Genomic DNA, 16818 nt, shown 5'->3' on the forward strand with positions numbered 1-16818 from the left:
GAGAAGTCCTAATACGAATTTTGTTCTGAAACACATTGGAAAACAGATGTTTAAGGAAACAAGAAACTTATCAACACAGCCGAATAAGACACAGTAAAGAGCCACGATGATCGGTGTAGGAATAAGCGAAAAGTGCTTCGATTTTTCCTGGTTCAGAAGAGCATCATCTAAAATGAGAAACATCTAGCATACGAGAGGAACTCCCCTACAACATGTTGTATGAAACATTGTCTCTGTCTCTCTCATCGTATGACAATCACCATGATTACTACCATTACCACCACGGCCACCACCATTACTGTTGTTATTGTTACCACAGCAGCCACTACCACCACCATTATTGTTATTGTTGTTGCCATCGCCACCAACCACCATTATTATTGTTGGTGTTGCCATACAACGGCCACCACCATTATTGTTGTTTACACCACCACTGTTTCTATTATTATTACCACCGCCCCCACCATTGTCATTGTCATTGTTGCCGCCACCGTTTTGGGCCATTTGTTTTGCTAGTTTTTTGTAGTTGTGGTTATAAAATGATAGCAATTGAATGCCAATCCTTGGGTTTTATTTGTAAAGTTTCTATTCCTTGGTAATCGAAGCCCAAAGATCTATGAACTAACCCATGTTTAACTAACCAAGCAAACAAACGACTCTGCATCTTTTTTCTCTCCCACATTTTGATTTGTATTTTATTTATATAAGTATTTCACATTTACGATGAATTTATGGAAATTGACTCGCTTTTTGCTTTGTTATTATGTACAAAAGAATCCTGCCTAATTCACTAATTCAGGGGAAGCTACTGAACTTTTATATTTGAAAAATATTTCATGTGGGATCTCTGAAGTAGACGGTGGTTGATAGAGTAATCCTTGATCATAATGTCCAGTATGACACGAAACTTATGGCTAGTTGTAAAAAGGGGGGGGGGGTTTACAAAGAAGGTGGAAAGTCAAAGAGAGGTTAGAGTGCTAGGAAGAGAGCTAGGTGGCACACCTTTTTATTTTAGGAACTTTAACGAAAAGCTCCCGGTACTGTTCATTTTATCGAAAAACCATATTTTTACACAATCTTGGTACTATTCATTTTACCCTTTATTTTGTCTTTATCGTTAAAACTCAAAGCTTTCAAGCCATTTTCATTAGTTTTCCTTTGTATTTTTGGGGGGTAATTAGTATTTGGTTAAACAAAGTTTCAAGTTTTAGATTTTGTTCATAGTGTTAACTACATTGGAGAAGTAACAGAGATGAACAATTATAAAATTAAGAAATGAAGTTTCACAGAGAGAAGAGAAATGTGAGAAAGAAATGAATGAAGCTTTTGTATTAAACTCAAAGAACTAATTTTACTATCTGTTTACTGTAGCGATTTGTATAGATTAATTAGCCGTATTTAGGGTTCTATTTGTTTCCCTGTATAGTTTACTTACCTGTATAGTTTACTTACTTGTATAGTGCTCTTTGTAAACCCTATTTATACTCTACTCTCAGAGAGAATAATATACATGATTTTACCCATATACTGTTTGACTTGGCATCAGAGAAGTAAGGTTCTGGTACCCGTGAACCCTAATCTGCGAAAATCTAAATCTTGCCGTTGCTGTAGAAATTTTTCTGTGAAAATTTTCTGCGTTCGTGTCTTGCTGTGTTGATTGTTTCCGCTGTTATTTGGTGTGTGTGTTCTACAACCATGGCTGGTGATGATGATGTTAAACCCAACTCCGGTTCGTCTAGTACCAAGGATGAACAACCCTACCGTGATTATTCTGCTCCTATTGCACAAGAGAAATTAGATGGCTCCAACTATGTCTCCTGGTCTCGTAACGCCCTTCTTACGATCACTGGACGACGTATGGCGGGGTTTATCAATGGCAAAAAACCTGCTCCTAAGGATGGTGATTCTGTGGAATACTCCGAATGGGAAGAGGATAATTGTTTAGTACAAATATGGCTTCTCAACTCTATGACTCGGAGTGTGAGAAGTCTCTTTGAGCGTTGTACTTCAGCATATGATGTGTGGGAGGCTGCAAGGAAGACTTTTACAGTCACCCAAAACAGCTCCCGGTTGTTTCAACTTCGAAGACAGTCCGTGACTACAACCCAAGATGGTGAATCTGTTGCTATGTTTTATGAGAAGCTTCATGTTATCTGGGAGGAGATTGACAATCTTCGTCCTAATCCACATACCAACCCTAAGGATGTGGCTCTCCGACAGAAGGAAATCGAATCTGAGAGGGTGTATGATTTTCTTGGAGGGCTTGATCCACAGTTTGATGGTGTTCGTAGCCGTATCTTGGCTATGACTCCGGTGCCTTCTGTCTTGGAGGCGTATGCATTAGTCGTAGAAGAAAGCACCCGTCAAGTCACTATGCTTGGGGGTGCTGCTGCTTTGAAGATTGGTACAAGCCAGCATCGGACCAATGGTGCTTCCTCAACTGGCGGTGGTGGTCGTCAGTCGTCCCTTGTGAATACACGTTCCGGAGGCTCTTCGAACTCCAAGTCTGCCGTCTCCCGCCCTCCTGCAGCAAAGGCTCAACCTGGTTCTCGTGAATGTGCCCATTGTGGAGGTAATCATCTTGTAGAAAAATGTTTCGAGCTTCATGGTGTTCCAGATTGGTTTCCTGAGTACAAAGCCCGTAAGTTTGGCTCCAAAGATGCTCATGTCGTGACTGCAGGCGAAATTGAGTCGCCTCGTCCTTCCATGAATTTGAGTGTGACAAATTCCGTACCAGGTAACGTTTCCAATACATGGATAATTGACACTGGTGCTACTGATCATGTGACTTATAATTCTAAGTTTTTTGATGAGTTGTCTAGCCAAACTCGTGACCCTTTTATCACGTCTGCCAATGGTATGCCGTCTCCAATTACTGGAGAAGGCACAATCACACTTACGCCTACCTTGTCCCTGACACTTGCGTTATTGGTACCCAATATTAATTGTAATTTATTATCTGTGGGACGATTACTGGACTCACTAAATGCCTATGCTACTTTCTATCCTACATGGTGTATGTTTCAGGATCTCAAAACTCACGAGACGATTGGACGTGGTAAAAGGATAGGGGGGTTATACTACTTGACTCTACCAACAGATGTGGTTCGTGGTAGTATTGCTAATAAAGTTCAGAGTGGCAGTGACAAGGACAAGCATGAGTTGTGGTTATGGCATCGTCGCTTGGGACACCCTTCTTTTGGATATCTTAAACATGTATTTCCTTCCCTATGTCGTTCATATGATGAGACTTGTTTTAAGTGTGAAACATGTGTATTGGCCAAAAGCCATCGTACTGTTTTTCCCTTAAGTAATAATAAAGCTCTTCAGCCATTTGCGTTGGTACATTCCGATGTATGGGGTCCTGCTAAGATTACTTCCAATGGATTTCGTTGGTTTATCACTTTTATTGATGATTGCACACGCTTAACTTGGGTTTTCTTAATGAAGCATAAAAGTGATGTGACATCTATTGTACAAGAATTTACTGCCATGGTATCTACTCAGTTCCAGACTAAAGTCAAAGTGCTTCGGTCTGATAATGGAGGAGAATATGTGAACACTGCCTTGAGTTGTTTCTTTCGTGAACAAGGTATTATTCATCAGACGACTACTCCGTTTACACCCCAACAAAATGGTGTGTCTGAGCGGAAGAATCGTCATTTACTTGAAGTTGCTCGTGCTTTGCTCTTGGGAATGTCGGTCCCTAATTATCTTTGGGGACATGCAGTTTTAGCCGCATGTTATTTGATCAATCGGACTCCTAGCCGGGTTCATGATTTCCGCACACCGTTTGCAATTTTACAAGAACATATCTCACCTATTGCTGTCTCCAAGCTCCCTCCCAAGGTGTTTGGATGTGTTGTGTATGTGCATATTTATTCTCATCAACGGAGTAAGCTAGATTCTTGTGCTCTTCGATGTGTGTTCATTGGGTATTCAAATACTCAAAAAGGTTACAAGTGTTATCATCCTCCTACTCAAAAGACTTATGTCTCCATGGATGTCACTTTCCATGAAGAGGTCCCGTATTTTGCCTCATCGTCTCTTATCCCTCCACTTCCCGAGGAGAGAGTTTGCGAAGTGTTTAGTGAAGGAGCAACAGAGAGTGCAGGAAATAGTGATATTGTGAGGTTGCTTGATCCACCGTGTCACCCTTCATCCACTGAGCAGTTGCCGTGTACTCACCCTGAGCAGTTGCCGTGTACTCACCCTTCACTCAATGCAAAGTTGCCGTGTACTAGTGAAGGAGCAACATACTTTGACAGTGACGTGGTGGATGAAAATATTGATGAAGATGTACCGAATAGTAGTATTCCAAACCCCTCTGCCCTACCATTGTCTCAATCGACTTGTGAAGATGAAAGTGATGCCACAGAGGTATTGTCTACTAATGTGCCTATATCTACTTATCAGTTGCCCCCACGAGTTAATCGTGGTAAACCTAAAATCCAATATTCTCCTGATATACACACAAAGTCCAAATATCCCATTAGTAATCATTTGTCAACTCATCGCCTTTCTAAGTCACATGAGTCGTATATATGTCAATTATCTACTGTATGTGTACCAACTAAGTTGCAGGATGCTTTATCTGATCCTAAATGGGTGGAGGCTATGGACATTGAGATGCAGGCTTTGAATAAGAATTCCACATAGGATTTGGTGCCTTTACCAAGTGGAAAGAAGATGGTTGGTTGTCGATGGGTGTTTACTTTGAAGCATAAAGCAGATGGTTCAATTGATCGCTACAAAGCCCGATTAGTAGCGAAGGGTTATACACAAACATATGGAGTGGACTACCAAGAGACTTTTGCTCCCGTTGCTAAGCTTAATACGGTTCGTGTCCTTATATCTCTTGCTGCTAATTTAGATTGGCCCTTGTTGCAATTTGATGTTAAAAATGCTTTCTTGCATGGTGATCTTAAAGAAGAAGTGTATATGGATTTACCACCTGGTACGTCCATTGCTTCCCATAAGGGTGTTGTGTGCAAGTTACGCAAAGCTTTATATGGCTTAAAACAATCTCCTAGAGCATGGTTTGGGAGGTTTACTGCATCCATGAGAAAGTTTGGTTACATACAAAGTCACTCGGATCATACCTTATTCTTTAAACGGAGAAAGGGTAAAGTGACGACATTGATCATATATGTTGATGATATGATAGTGACAGGTGATGATCATGAAGAGATTAGCTCTTTACAACAATATCTTGCTTCTGAATTTGAAATGAAAGAGTTGGGTGAATTGAAGTATTTTCTTGGGATTGAAGTTGCTCGATCCAAGCATGGTATATATCTTTCCCAAAGGAAGTATGTTTTGGACTTGTTGGCTGAAACTGGTATGGTAGACTGTAAGCCTATTAGCACTCCTATGGAACAAAATCATCAATTGGGGTCATATCCTGATCAGGTTCCTACTAATAAGGAGCGTTATCAGCGACTGGTGGGAAGATTAATTTATTTGTCTCATACGCGTCCAGATATAGCCTATCCTGTAAGCGTTGTGAGTCAGTTTATGCATCTGCCTAGTGAGGCTCATATGGATGCTGTTGTACGTATTCTCAGGTATCTTAAATCCGCTCCTGGTAGGGGTTTACCATTTTCCAAGAATGGTAATTTGAATATTGAAGGCTACACATATGCGGATTGGGCTGGTTCAGTTACAGACCGACGCTCTACGTCTGGCTACTTTACTTTTGTTGGTGGCAATCTCGTCACCTGGAAAAGTAAGAAACAGAAGGTTGTTGCTCGGTCGAGTGCGGAGGCTGAATTTCGTGGAATGGCGCATGGGGTATGTGAGTTACTTTGGTTGCAAAAGTTATTGAATGGCCTTGGTTTCAAGTCCGAGAAAGCCTTGGTGTTACACTGTGACAATAAATCTGCGATTGAAATTGCTCACAATCCTGTACAACATGACCGTACAAAACATGTGGAGATTGATCGGCATTTTATTAAGGAAAAGTTGGATGCTGGAGTTATTGCTTTTCCTTTCGTACCATCTGAGCAACAGTTAGCTGACGTCCTTACTAAGGCTGTCTCTGTTAGTGTTTTCTCCAATTCGCTTGACAAGTTGGGCATGCGAGATATCTTCGCGCCCACTTGAGGGGGAGTGTAGCGATTTGTATAGATTAATTAGCCGTATTTAGGGTTCTATTTGTTTCCCTGTATAGTTTACTTACCTGTATAGTTTACTTACTTGTATAGTACTCTTTGTAAACCCTATTTATACTCTACTCTCAGAGAGAATAATATACATGATTTTACCCATATACTGTTTGACTTTTACAATATCTATATATAGCTGACTAGAGAACTAATTAACTCTTCCAACTAACTATTACATCCTCCAATCCTTTACAACTGTTTTGATGAGCTGGCATAGATGAGTTTGCAGTGATATATTCAACATCCCCTCTCAATCTCAACTAGGTTTCCCAGTTTGAGATTGAATGAATGAAGCTTTTGTATTAAACTTAAAGAACTGATTTTACTATCTGTTTACAATATCTATATATAGCTGACTAGAGAACTAATTAACTCTTCCAATTAACTATTACATCATCCAATCCTTTACAACTATTTTGATGAGCTGGCATAGATGAGTTTGCAGTGATATATTCAACACATAGGACATGGTTTTTAAACTTGATGATTTCAAAACTGAAAAACGATTTTGTTTAATGTAAATTTTTAATTGAATAGCTTGAGAGGTAATTTCATTATGATTCTAACAATAAGATTTAGGGCTGGTTTGGTATTGCTGTACTTTGAAGAAAAAAAACTATTTTTGCTATGCTGTGAGAATAAACTCATTTTTACTGTTTCACGTTTTCAGTTTTTTTTTCACCCAAAACTGTGAAGCTAAGTTGTTTTTAAATGTTTACCAAACACCTTTTTAAGCTCAGCTTTTTTATATACCCATTTTTTATAAAAGCACCTCAGTACCAAACCAGTACTTATTTTCATTGAATATTAAATCGAAAATGATTTCCGCTCACAATTGTTCTACTTTAATCGGTGTGCGGAAATCACTTCCATGCTAATTATGGACCTTAATTTCCTGAAGAACCGAAAACAATTCCTGCATTATAGAGAGCTTAAGAGACATGGAGATTCTAATGAAAGTCATAAAATATACACATTTCGACAACAGAGCATCACCATCTTTTTATACATGAAATTCAAATGCCGAAATCACGATCAGTTCCACACGAAATCACGATCAACAGTCAAGTAAAAGTACCCGAATTATGATTAGGTCAATCATCAAACCGAAATACGCATGTTCTCCGGTGATTTACAAGTTATCAACTAAACCACTGCATCAGCGTGACAAGTTCGGTTCACATCTGCTTCGCCACCTCTGTATTGGATAATTCGTGCTCGTCTCCCCAGCCAACTTCCGTGAACTTGCATTCAAAGATGTTCCACTCGGACCTGCAGAGCAATCATGAGAAAGAAAATTTATTGATGCCAACGACGGTATCCCTTGAGATACTCATGGTTTACCATATTTTCCCTCTTCACTAACGCCGTTATCCTCAACCGAAACAGAAATGTTTGTACCCTTATTCTCAAAGCTGCACGTTTAACAAAACAATGTTGCCTTCGGGTAAAGCATGTTCATAAAGAGGCAATGGTATGCATGAAATCTTGACCGTAAAACTCGTCATGGAAATGATCAATTGAAGAGCTATACTACCTTCGACAGCTTATAGCTTCTATCTGTCAGAGGGGCTGGTTGCCAATAATTTCAACCTTTTGAGTTCGTCAATTCCTCTAAACATCGATTGTGGCTGGCATCCAGTTCAACTCATATTTATGACTTCCAGTCCCCTACCTCCTAGACCTCGTAACAAAGCTATTAACCGTGTCCTGCAGCGCCTATACTCTCCTTCTGGTAAGCTACAAGTTTACCTGCTGAACCTGATATTACCCTTCGTTTTCTTCTCAACTCAATCTTTTGTAATGACATTTACAATTCTCCTACTAAACTGCTAACTTTTGATCAACGTTATCTATCTAATATTTCGCTCAGACTATCGATCCCTACAGTTCCCAATCTTAACCCATCAACACGAAAACTACCTTTCCCACAACATTGTTACTTAGAAATGCTCTAATTCATGCTACATTATGATTCATGCTAACTATTAAAACCTACTTTAACTTCCTAAGTTTGTAAATTCCTCTAAATATCGATCACGGCTGGCATCCAGTTCAACTCAGATTTATGACTTCAAGTCCCCTACCTCCTAGACCTCATAAAAATTTCTTCATTCACAGGTTACAACTATCCTAATCTGTCGAAAATATTTTGACAAAAACATATATCACCAACTTAAACACATACTCCTCCATCCTCTCCAAAGTCCCTTCCATCCAGCATTTTGCTTTAACAATTCCAATGTTTACTTAACCCTTTACCTTATCCAATATATCCAAAGGGCAACCCCAAGCGAACAAGGCTCCCCTGCTTTGCGAGGGTTGGAGGTACGCATCCTTACCCTTACTTTGCAAAGATGTTGTTTCAACGATTCGAACCCGTGACCTTTCAGTCACAAAGGAGCAACCATTTTGTTGAAAGGAAACTTTAATCAACAACAACAACAACAACAAAGCCTTTTCCCACTAAGTGGGGTCGGCTATATGAATCCTAGAACGCCATTGCGCTCGGTTTTGTGTCATGCCCTCCGTTAGATCCAAGTACTCTAAGTCTTTTCTTAGAGTCTCTTCCAAAGTTTTCCTAGGTCTTCCTCTACCCCTTCGGCCCTGAACCTCTGTCCCGTAGTCACATCTTCGAACCGGAGCGTCAGTCGGCCTTCTTTGCACATGTCCAAATCACCAGAGCCGATTTTCTCTCATCTTTCCTACAATTTCGGCTACTCCTACTTTACCTCGGATATCCTCATTCCCAATCTTATCCTTTCTCGTGTGCCCACACATCCCACGAAGCATCCTCATCTCCGCTACACCCATTTTGTGTACGTGTTGATGCTTCCCACCCAACATTCTCTGCCATACAACATCGCTGGCCTTATTGCCGTCCTATAAAATTTTTCCTTGAGCTTCAGTGGCCTACGACGGTCACACAACACGCCGGATGCACTCTTTCCATCCAGCTCGTATTCTATGGTTGAGATCTCCATCTAATTCTCCGTTCTCTTGCAAGATAGATCCTAGGTAACGAAAACGGTCGCTTTTTGTGATCTTCGCTAGATTGCTCCGGTCATTAGTGTGGATAAGTATATAAATGGATAGAGATAGGAAAGCAAACACAAGATGTACGTGGTTCACCCAGATTGGCTACGTCCACGGAATAGAAGAGTTCTCATTAATTGTGAAGGGTTTACACAAGTACATAGGTTCAAGCTCTCCTTTAGTGAGTACGAGTGAATGATTTAGTACAAATGACATTAGGAAATATTGTGGGAGAATGATCTCGTAATCACGAAACTTCTAAGTATCGGAGTGTGGTGTCGTCTTGACTTGCCTTATCTGTCTCATAGGTAGATGTGGCATCTTCTCTGGAAGTACTCTTCCTCCATCCAGGGGTGGTATCTTTAACTGGTGGAGATGCACAAGGTAATGTATCAATTTCACTTGAAGCTTACTTGTAGTTTCAGGCTTGGTCAAGCGCGATACAAACCATGTAGTAGGAGTCCCCCAAGTCGCCGAGCTAGGGGGTCTGCTGAAAGAGGTGACAGACAAGGTAAGCAATCAGAGCTCCGACTGATTGTTCACCTTCTCCCCATCTTGCAGCAGCATGAAGGATAAAGAGAAGAAAAATGAGAAGAGATGATATGAGATACTTTTGCTTTTGAAGAAGTAACTTTCCACAGGCTTATTCTTGAACTGAGCTGGAGGGTTTTCTGGTTTCCTCCAGAGTATAAGGCCGACTGAAGAATTTGAGGGTCAAAACAAGTCCATCAAATCTAGAGTACGTTCCACCCTGCTGATATGGGATACTTTTGCTTTTGACAGAGTAATGGATGTATCGGCACGTGTGCTGTTACGCTTGTCTCCACATGCTTCCTTGTATCCTTCGCACTTGCCCTATCTGTTCCTCAAGCAGATGCGGAATCTTCCCTGGAAACATAAGATGATGAAGATGAGTACTCGAGAGCAATGCCAGGTAAGTAATCAGGTAAGGGGTTCCAGGCAGTCAGTTCCTGGCTGGAAGCTTGATTCCAAGTGCTGACTGATTGCTCTCTTTCTCCTTGTCTTGCAGGTAAAAACAAGGCCAAAAGAAAAAACAGGGAAAAAGCATGATATGGGATACTCTTGCTTTTAACCCTGATGATATGAGATATTCTTGCTCTAGTATAGCTTGTTTGCAGAGGTATTATCGGGGGGAAAGAAAGCTGAATATTTCGAAAGGCTTTGTTGGGAGTGCCCTCTCAGATATGATGAAGGGTTGAGCATTTTTGCAGGTCTGCCTGTCCGTTGGGGATGGAGGTCGACATATATAGGAGTCTCCCTAACAACAAGTAGTAATGCTATTCCTTTACCCTGCTTGGTCATAGCACGGTAGTGGGAGCTGCCAGTTTCACATGTTTTAACTCTGTCAGAGCACTTTGAAAAAGTGGTCTGTGGTATCTGGCTCTCGAGATTCGGAGAACGATGCCTCTTCGATTTTTGAGAAAGCAATCATGCTGGGGGTCTGACTCTCGAGATTCGGAGAGCAGTGTCTCTTCGATTTTTGAGGAAGTAATCATGTTGGGAGTCTGGCTCTCGAGATTCGGAAGGCGGTGCCTCTTCGATTTTGGAGCAAGCAATCTTGTTGGGAGTGTTGTCTCGAATGTGAGTAAAGGTTGGACATGTTTGCTAGTCTACCTTGCCACGAAGCACAAAGGTTGACACACAGGGACTTTCCAATTATCCAGCAATGGTACTGTTCCTTTACCCTCTCTTCGATTTTGAGAAAGTAGTCATGTTGGGAGTCTGGCTCTCGAGATTCGGAGGACGGTGCCTCTTCGATTTTGGAGCAAGCAATCTTGTTGGGACTGTTTTCTCGAATGTGAGTAAAGGTTGGGCATGTTTGCTAGTCTACCTTGCCACGAAGCACAGAGGTTGACACACAGGGACTTTCCAATTATCCAGCAGTGGTACTGTTCCTTTACCCTTGTGGGTAATAATATGGTAGCTAGACCTTCAAAATTTATGTGTCTAAACTTTGTTAGTGCTGTTTCTTTGCTATTCTTTTACCTTTCTTGGTCAGAGCGATGTAGTGGGAGCTGCAAGCTTCACGTGCTCAACTTTGGCAGAGAACTTTGACAAAGTGATCTGTGGTACCCATGAGTTATTGTTGCGTGTGGGAAGTGGGTGATTGAACAGTAAGATTCATGTGCTTTCTACTTCACCAGAAGTCTTCGACAGAATGCCCATAATTTCTGCAAAGCTGAGTGTGCGTGTGACAGGTGCTGACAAGGCTAGAAAAGTAGATGCCTCTTCGATTTCTGAGATCGGCCCTCGTGGTCTCTGAGCAGCCCAGCTTTTGAGAAAGCGAGCGCCTCTTCGATTGATTCGGAGAACGGTGCCTCACCGATTTTTGAGAAAGCAATCATGCTGGGGGTCTGGCTCTCGAGATTCGGGGAGCAGTGTCTCTTCGATTTTTGAGAAAGTAATCATGTTGGGAGAGTGGCTCTCGAGATTCGGAGGGCGGTGCCTCTTCGATTTTGGAGCAAGCAATCTTGTTGGGAGTGTTTTCTCGAATGTGAGTAAAGGTTGGGCATGTTTGCTAGTCTACCTTGCCACGAAGCACAGAGGTTGACACACAGGGACTTTCCAATTATCCAGCAATGGTACTGTTCCTTTACCCTCTCTTCGATTTTTAAGAAAGTAGTCATGTTGGGAGTCTGGCTCTTTAGATTCGGAGGACGGTGCCTCTTCGATTTTGGAGCAAGCAATCTTATTGGGAGTGTTTTCTCGAATGTGAGTAAAGGTTGGGCATGTTTGCTAGTCTACCTTGCCACGAAGCACAGAGGTTGACATACATGGACTTTCCAATTATCCAGCAGTGGTACTGTTCCTTTACCCTTGTGGGTAATAATATGGTAGCTAGACCTTCAAAATTTATGGGTCTAAACTTTGTTAGTGCTGTTTCTTTGCTATTCTTTTACCCTTCTTGGTCAGAGCGATGTAGTGGGAGTTGCAAGCTTCACGTGCTCAACTTTGGCAGAGAACTTTGGCAAAGTTATCTGTGGTACCCATGAGCTATTGTTGCGTGTGGGAAGTGGGTGATTGAACAGTAAGATTCCTGTGTTTTCTACTTCCCCAGAAGTCTTTGACAGAATGCCCATAATTTCCGCAAAGCTGAGTGTGCGTGTGACAGGTGCTGACAAGGCTGGGAAAGTAGGTGCCTCTTCGATTTCTGAGATCGGCCCTCGTGGTCTCTAGGGAGCCCAGCTTTTGAGAAAGCGAGCGCCTCTTCGATTTCTGAGATCGGCCTTCGTGGTCTTTGAGCAGCCCAACTTTTGAGAAAGCAAACGGCTCTTCGATTTCTGAGATCAACCCTCGTGATCTCTAAGCAGCCCAACTTTTGAGAAAGCAAACGCCTCTTCGATTTCTGAGCAGGCGCCTCTTTGATTTCTGAAGCTCCGTCGAGTGCAGATTTTTATAGAGGCTGGCATTAAGTTCCAAAGCACACTTGAATCTCCACCAGTAGAAGCTTCATTCTTGCACTTCTAAGATCTTGATTTGTCCGACCTCTTCTCTCTTCAACACCTTTGAAAATGTCTGGCCCCTCCGACCGTCGTTTTGACTTGAACCTTGTTGAAGAGGCAGCCCCGCCTTCTCCAGACAACATATGGCGCCCATCCTTCGTCTCCCCAACTGGTCCTCTTACCGTTGGGGATTCCGTGATGAAGAATGATATGACTGCTGCGGTGGTGGCCAGGAACCTTCTCACTCCCAAAGATAACAGACTACTTTCCAAACGGTCTGATGAGTTAGCTGTTAAGGATTCGCTGGCTCTTAGTGTTCAGTGTGCAGGTTCTGTGTCTAATATGGCCCAACGCCTATTTGCTCGAACCCGCCAAGTTGAATCATTGGCGGCTGAAGTGATGAGTCTCAAACAGGAGATTAGAGGGCTCAAGCATGAGAATAAACAGTTGCACCGGCTCGCACATGACTATGCTACAAACATGAAGAGGAAGCTTGACCAGATGAAGGAAACTGATGGTCAGGTTTTACTTGATCATCAGAGATTTGTGGGTTTGTTCCAAAGGCATTTATTGCCTTCGTCTTCTGGGGTTGTACCGCGTAATGAAGCTCCAAATGATCAACCTCTGATGCCTCCTCCTTCTAGGGTTCTGTCCAGTACTGAGGCTCCAAATGATCCCCCTCCGGTGCCTTCTCTTTCTGGGGCTCTACCGACTGCTGAGACTTCTCCTAAGCAACCTTTGTGAAGGCTCCCTCTTGTGTGTTTATTTTGACTCAAGTATATGTACATATTTGTAGCTTATCGGGGATATCAATAAATAAGCTTTCCTTCATTTCAACGTATTGTGTTAAATACACCAAAGCCTTCTTCGCTAAGTTCTTTGAATTTTCTTTTGTTGAAGCTTGTATGTTGAAGCTTTCTGAGTGGAGCATGTAGGTTGGGGTAGTGTTCCCTTAAAATAAAAACATTAACTGTGCCTCCAGCGCCTATACTTCCCTTCTAGTAAGCTACAAGTTTACCAGCTGAAGCTGATATTACCCTTCGTGTTCTTCTCAAATCAAATCTTTTGTAATGATATTTACAATTCTCCTACTAAACTGCAAACTTTTGATCAATGCTATGCGTCAAATCTTTCGCTCAGACTATCAATCCCTACTGTTCCCAATCTTAACCAATTGACACAAAACTACCTTTTCCCACAGCATTGTAACTTAGAAATGCTCTAATTCATGCTACATTACGATTCTCGGCATACCAAAACCTTTTTTTTCTTTCTAATCATTGCATTCCCTTCATCTAAAATCAGTTAAATAAGCTATGATAAAATAGCAAACATCACAAACAAAGGCATTGTTTAAACAAATAGTGAATTCTGACTCACCAGAAACAGCTTCACTGCCCTCCAAGCTCTGAACTCCTCCGCCATTGCTGTCACCAACCTCGCCTTTCTTAACCCAAAGTCTAAACCCAGAACCTCTCTGTCTCTGTAAATGGAAGCGGCCTACCCTCTTATCATAATCCCTTATTTCACCGTTACCACGGCGATCAGCTCCACTCCACCTCCTCAGCTTATCATCCCCATTACCAGCCTCACCATCCACCGATAAACCCTCAAATTTCGGTACAATTTCCTCCGCCAGAACCACATTCTCGCTCTTTGCCCTAATTTCAGTTTCAATTTCAATTCCAACTCCGTTTTCTTCCTTTCCAGTCGCCTGATCGTTTTCCTTCTCGCCACGCACCGGAGGCTCGTCCACTCCACCTTCCTTCTCAGTCACCTCCTCCTTCTCTTCCCTAGCTTTGTTCTTCCAATTTCTGTTACCCTTCCTCTTCTTCCATTTCTTCTCCTCCTCTGGTTCCTCGTTTTTCTTCCCCTCCAGCTCAGCAACCTCGAGCTCTGAAACGCCCTGATTAACTGGGCGAAACTGCCCCTGATCACTCCGATTCCTCGTCTTGTTAGCAATTTCGGTTCTTCCAACTATGGTGTTTTGCTTCAGTTCTTCTTCGTCGCTTCTTTTAGCATCCAGCGAGGGTGCCCGATCACTCCGATTTCTGGGATTGTTACCGGTTCCGGTTCTTTGAACGACGGCGTTTTGCTTCGCCTCTTCCTCCTCGCTTCTCTTCCCCTCCAGCAAGGGTGCCCGACCAACCTGATTCACCGTCCGAAACTGCGCCCGATCACTCCGATTTCTAGGATTGTTACCCGTTCCGGTTCTCCGAACGACGCCGTTTTCCTCCGGCTCTCCTTCCTCGCTTCTTTTTCCCTCCAGCTCAACATCCTCACATTCCGAAACATTCCTATTAATCGGCCGAAACTCTTCCCGATTACCGCGATTCCTCGGTCTGTCAGTGGTTTCAGCTCTCTTAACCACAGCGCTTTGCTTCGGCTTTTCTTCCTCGCTTCTTTTCCCCTCCAGCACAGTCCCATCGCGCTCCGGAACACTCGGATTAACTGGCCGAAACTGTGCCCGATCACTCCGATTTCTCGGATGGTTACTGGTTCCGGCTCTTTGAAAGACGGCGTTCTGCTTCGCCTCTTCTTCCTCGCTTCTTTTCCCCTCCAGCAAGGGTGCCAGACCAACCCGATTCACCGTCCGAAACTGTGCCCGATCTCTCGGATTGTTACCGGTTCCGGTTCGGAAGACACCGTTTTCCTCCGGCTCTCCTTCCTCTCTTTTTTTCCCTTCCAGCTCAGCATCCTCGCATTCCAGAACATTCCGATTAACCGGCCGAAAGTCTTCCCGATTACCACGATTCCTCGGCTTGTCATCGGTTTCGGCTCTCTTAACGACCGCGTAATGCTTCAGCTTTTCTTCCTCGTTTCTTTTCCCCTCCCGCTCAGAAACACTCCGATTAACTGGCCAAATCTGTGCCCGATCACTCCGATTTCTTGGAATGTTACCGGTTCCGGTTCTTCCAACGACGGCGTTCTGCTTCGCCTCTGCTTCTTCACTTCTTTCCCTCTCCAACAAGGGTGCCAGACCAACCCGATTGACCGTCCGAAACTGTGCCCGGTCACTCCGATTTCTCGAATTGTTACCCGTTCCGGTTCTCTGAATGACGACGTTTTCCTTCGGTTCTCCCACCTCGCCCCTTTTTCCCTCCAGCTCAATAACCTCGCATTCCGAAACACTCCGATAAACCGGCCGAAACTCTGCCCGATTCTCGCGATTCCTCGGCTTGTCATCGGTTTCGGCTCTCTTAACGACAGCGTTTTGCTTCGGCTTTCCTTCCTCCCTTCTTTTCCCCTCCACCTCAGCCCCACCGAACTCCGAAACACTCCGATTAACTGGCCGAAGCTGTCCCCGATTACCACCATACCTAGGCTTGGAACCGATTTCCAGGTTCCGAACGATGGCGTTTTGCCTCTTCTGCTTCGCCTCTTCTTCTCGCCGTTCCCTCTCCTCTCGTCGTCGTTTCTCGTCCTCTTCCTGTCGTTTCTTCTCCTCTTGCCGTCGTTCTTTCTCCTTCTGCTGTCGTTCCTGGTCTCTGAGCCAGCGCTCTTTGAGGTCGTTGAGGGTGACGTAGTTGGCGGGCACAGATTGGTGCCTCTTGAATTTGGTGTCCGCCATTTTCGCTCCACAGTCCACTAAAGAATGACTGAGCCAAACCCAACGACAAAGGCAAAGCCTTTTCCATTATTTATTTTCGATTTTCTTTTTCTTTATTAAAGGAAAAACAATGAGCAATTTCTAATATTCTTTATTTAAAAAGTTTTGAGTCAATCCCTCCCTTACGTTTCCGTCAAATTGTAGGTCATTTTCGTCCATTTCCGTCGGGAAACTTTCATTAACGTGTGATAGATTCAGTCATTACCGTCAATGTGACTAGGCCTGGTATTTTGGACCCAACCCATTAACCCGACCCGACCCAACCCGTTAATATTTGTATTTGGATGGATGCTTAACGGGTCGGGTCGCTAACGGGTGAACCCGTTAACAACCCGTTAAATAACGGGTCACTTTGGGTCAACCCGTTAGACCCGTTAGGACTCGTTAACACCCGTTAGCACCCGTTAGTTGAGGATATTTTAGTAATTTTAGTAAAGTCTTGATAACAAAAAATAAACTTTATGCAAAAAAAAAAATAATAATAATTGTTAACCGGTGATAACGGGTGAAACGGGTGACCCGTTAGCTTAACGGGTCGGGT

General features: G+C 43.1%; 1 protein-coding gene across 2 annotated transcripts; it reads right to left on the minus strand.

Moving 5' to 3' along the window:
• Window positions 1-7058: 7058 nt before the first annotated feature.
• On the minus strand, window positions 7059-16305 carry LOC126632427 (uncharacterized). 2 transcript variants are annotated; one of them, XM_050302839.1, is made up of 3 exons: window positions 15249-16305; window positions 14048-14816; window positions 7059-7439 (listed from the first exon to the last, which is right to left on the minus strand). In XM_050302839.1, the coding sequence occupies exons 1-3, from the start codon at window positions 16236-16238 to the stop codon at window positions 7327-7329; spliced, it is 1872 nt and encodes a 623-aa protein (XP_050158796.1). In that variant the 5' UTR covers window positions 16239-16305; the 3' UTR covers window positions 7059-7326. The 2 variants fall into 2 exon arrangements, with proteins under 2 accessions (XP_050158796.1, XP_050158795.1); XM_050302838.1 differs by having other exon boundaries at window positions 14048-16305.
• Window positions 16306-16818: the final 513 nt, after the last annotated feature.

Source organism: Malus sylvestris, chromosome 8, assembly GCF_916048215.2.
Source record: "Malus sylvestris chromosome 8, drMalSylv7.2, whole genome shotgun sequence".
NCBI lineage: Eukaryota > Viridiplantae > Streptophyta > Magnoliopsida > Rosales > Rosaceae > Malus > Malus sylvestris.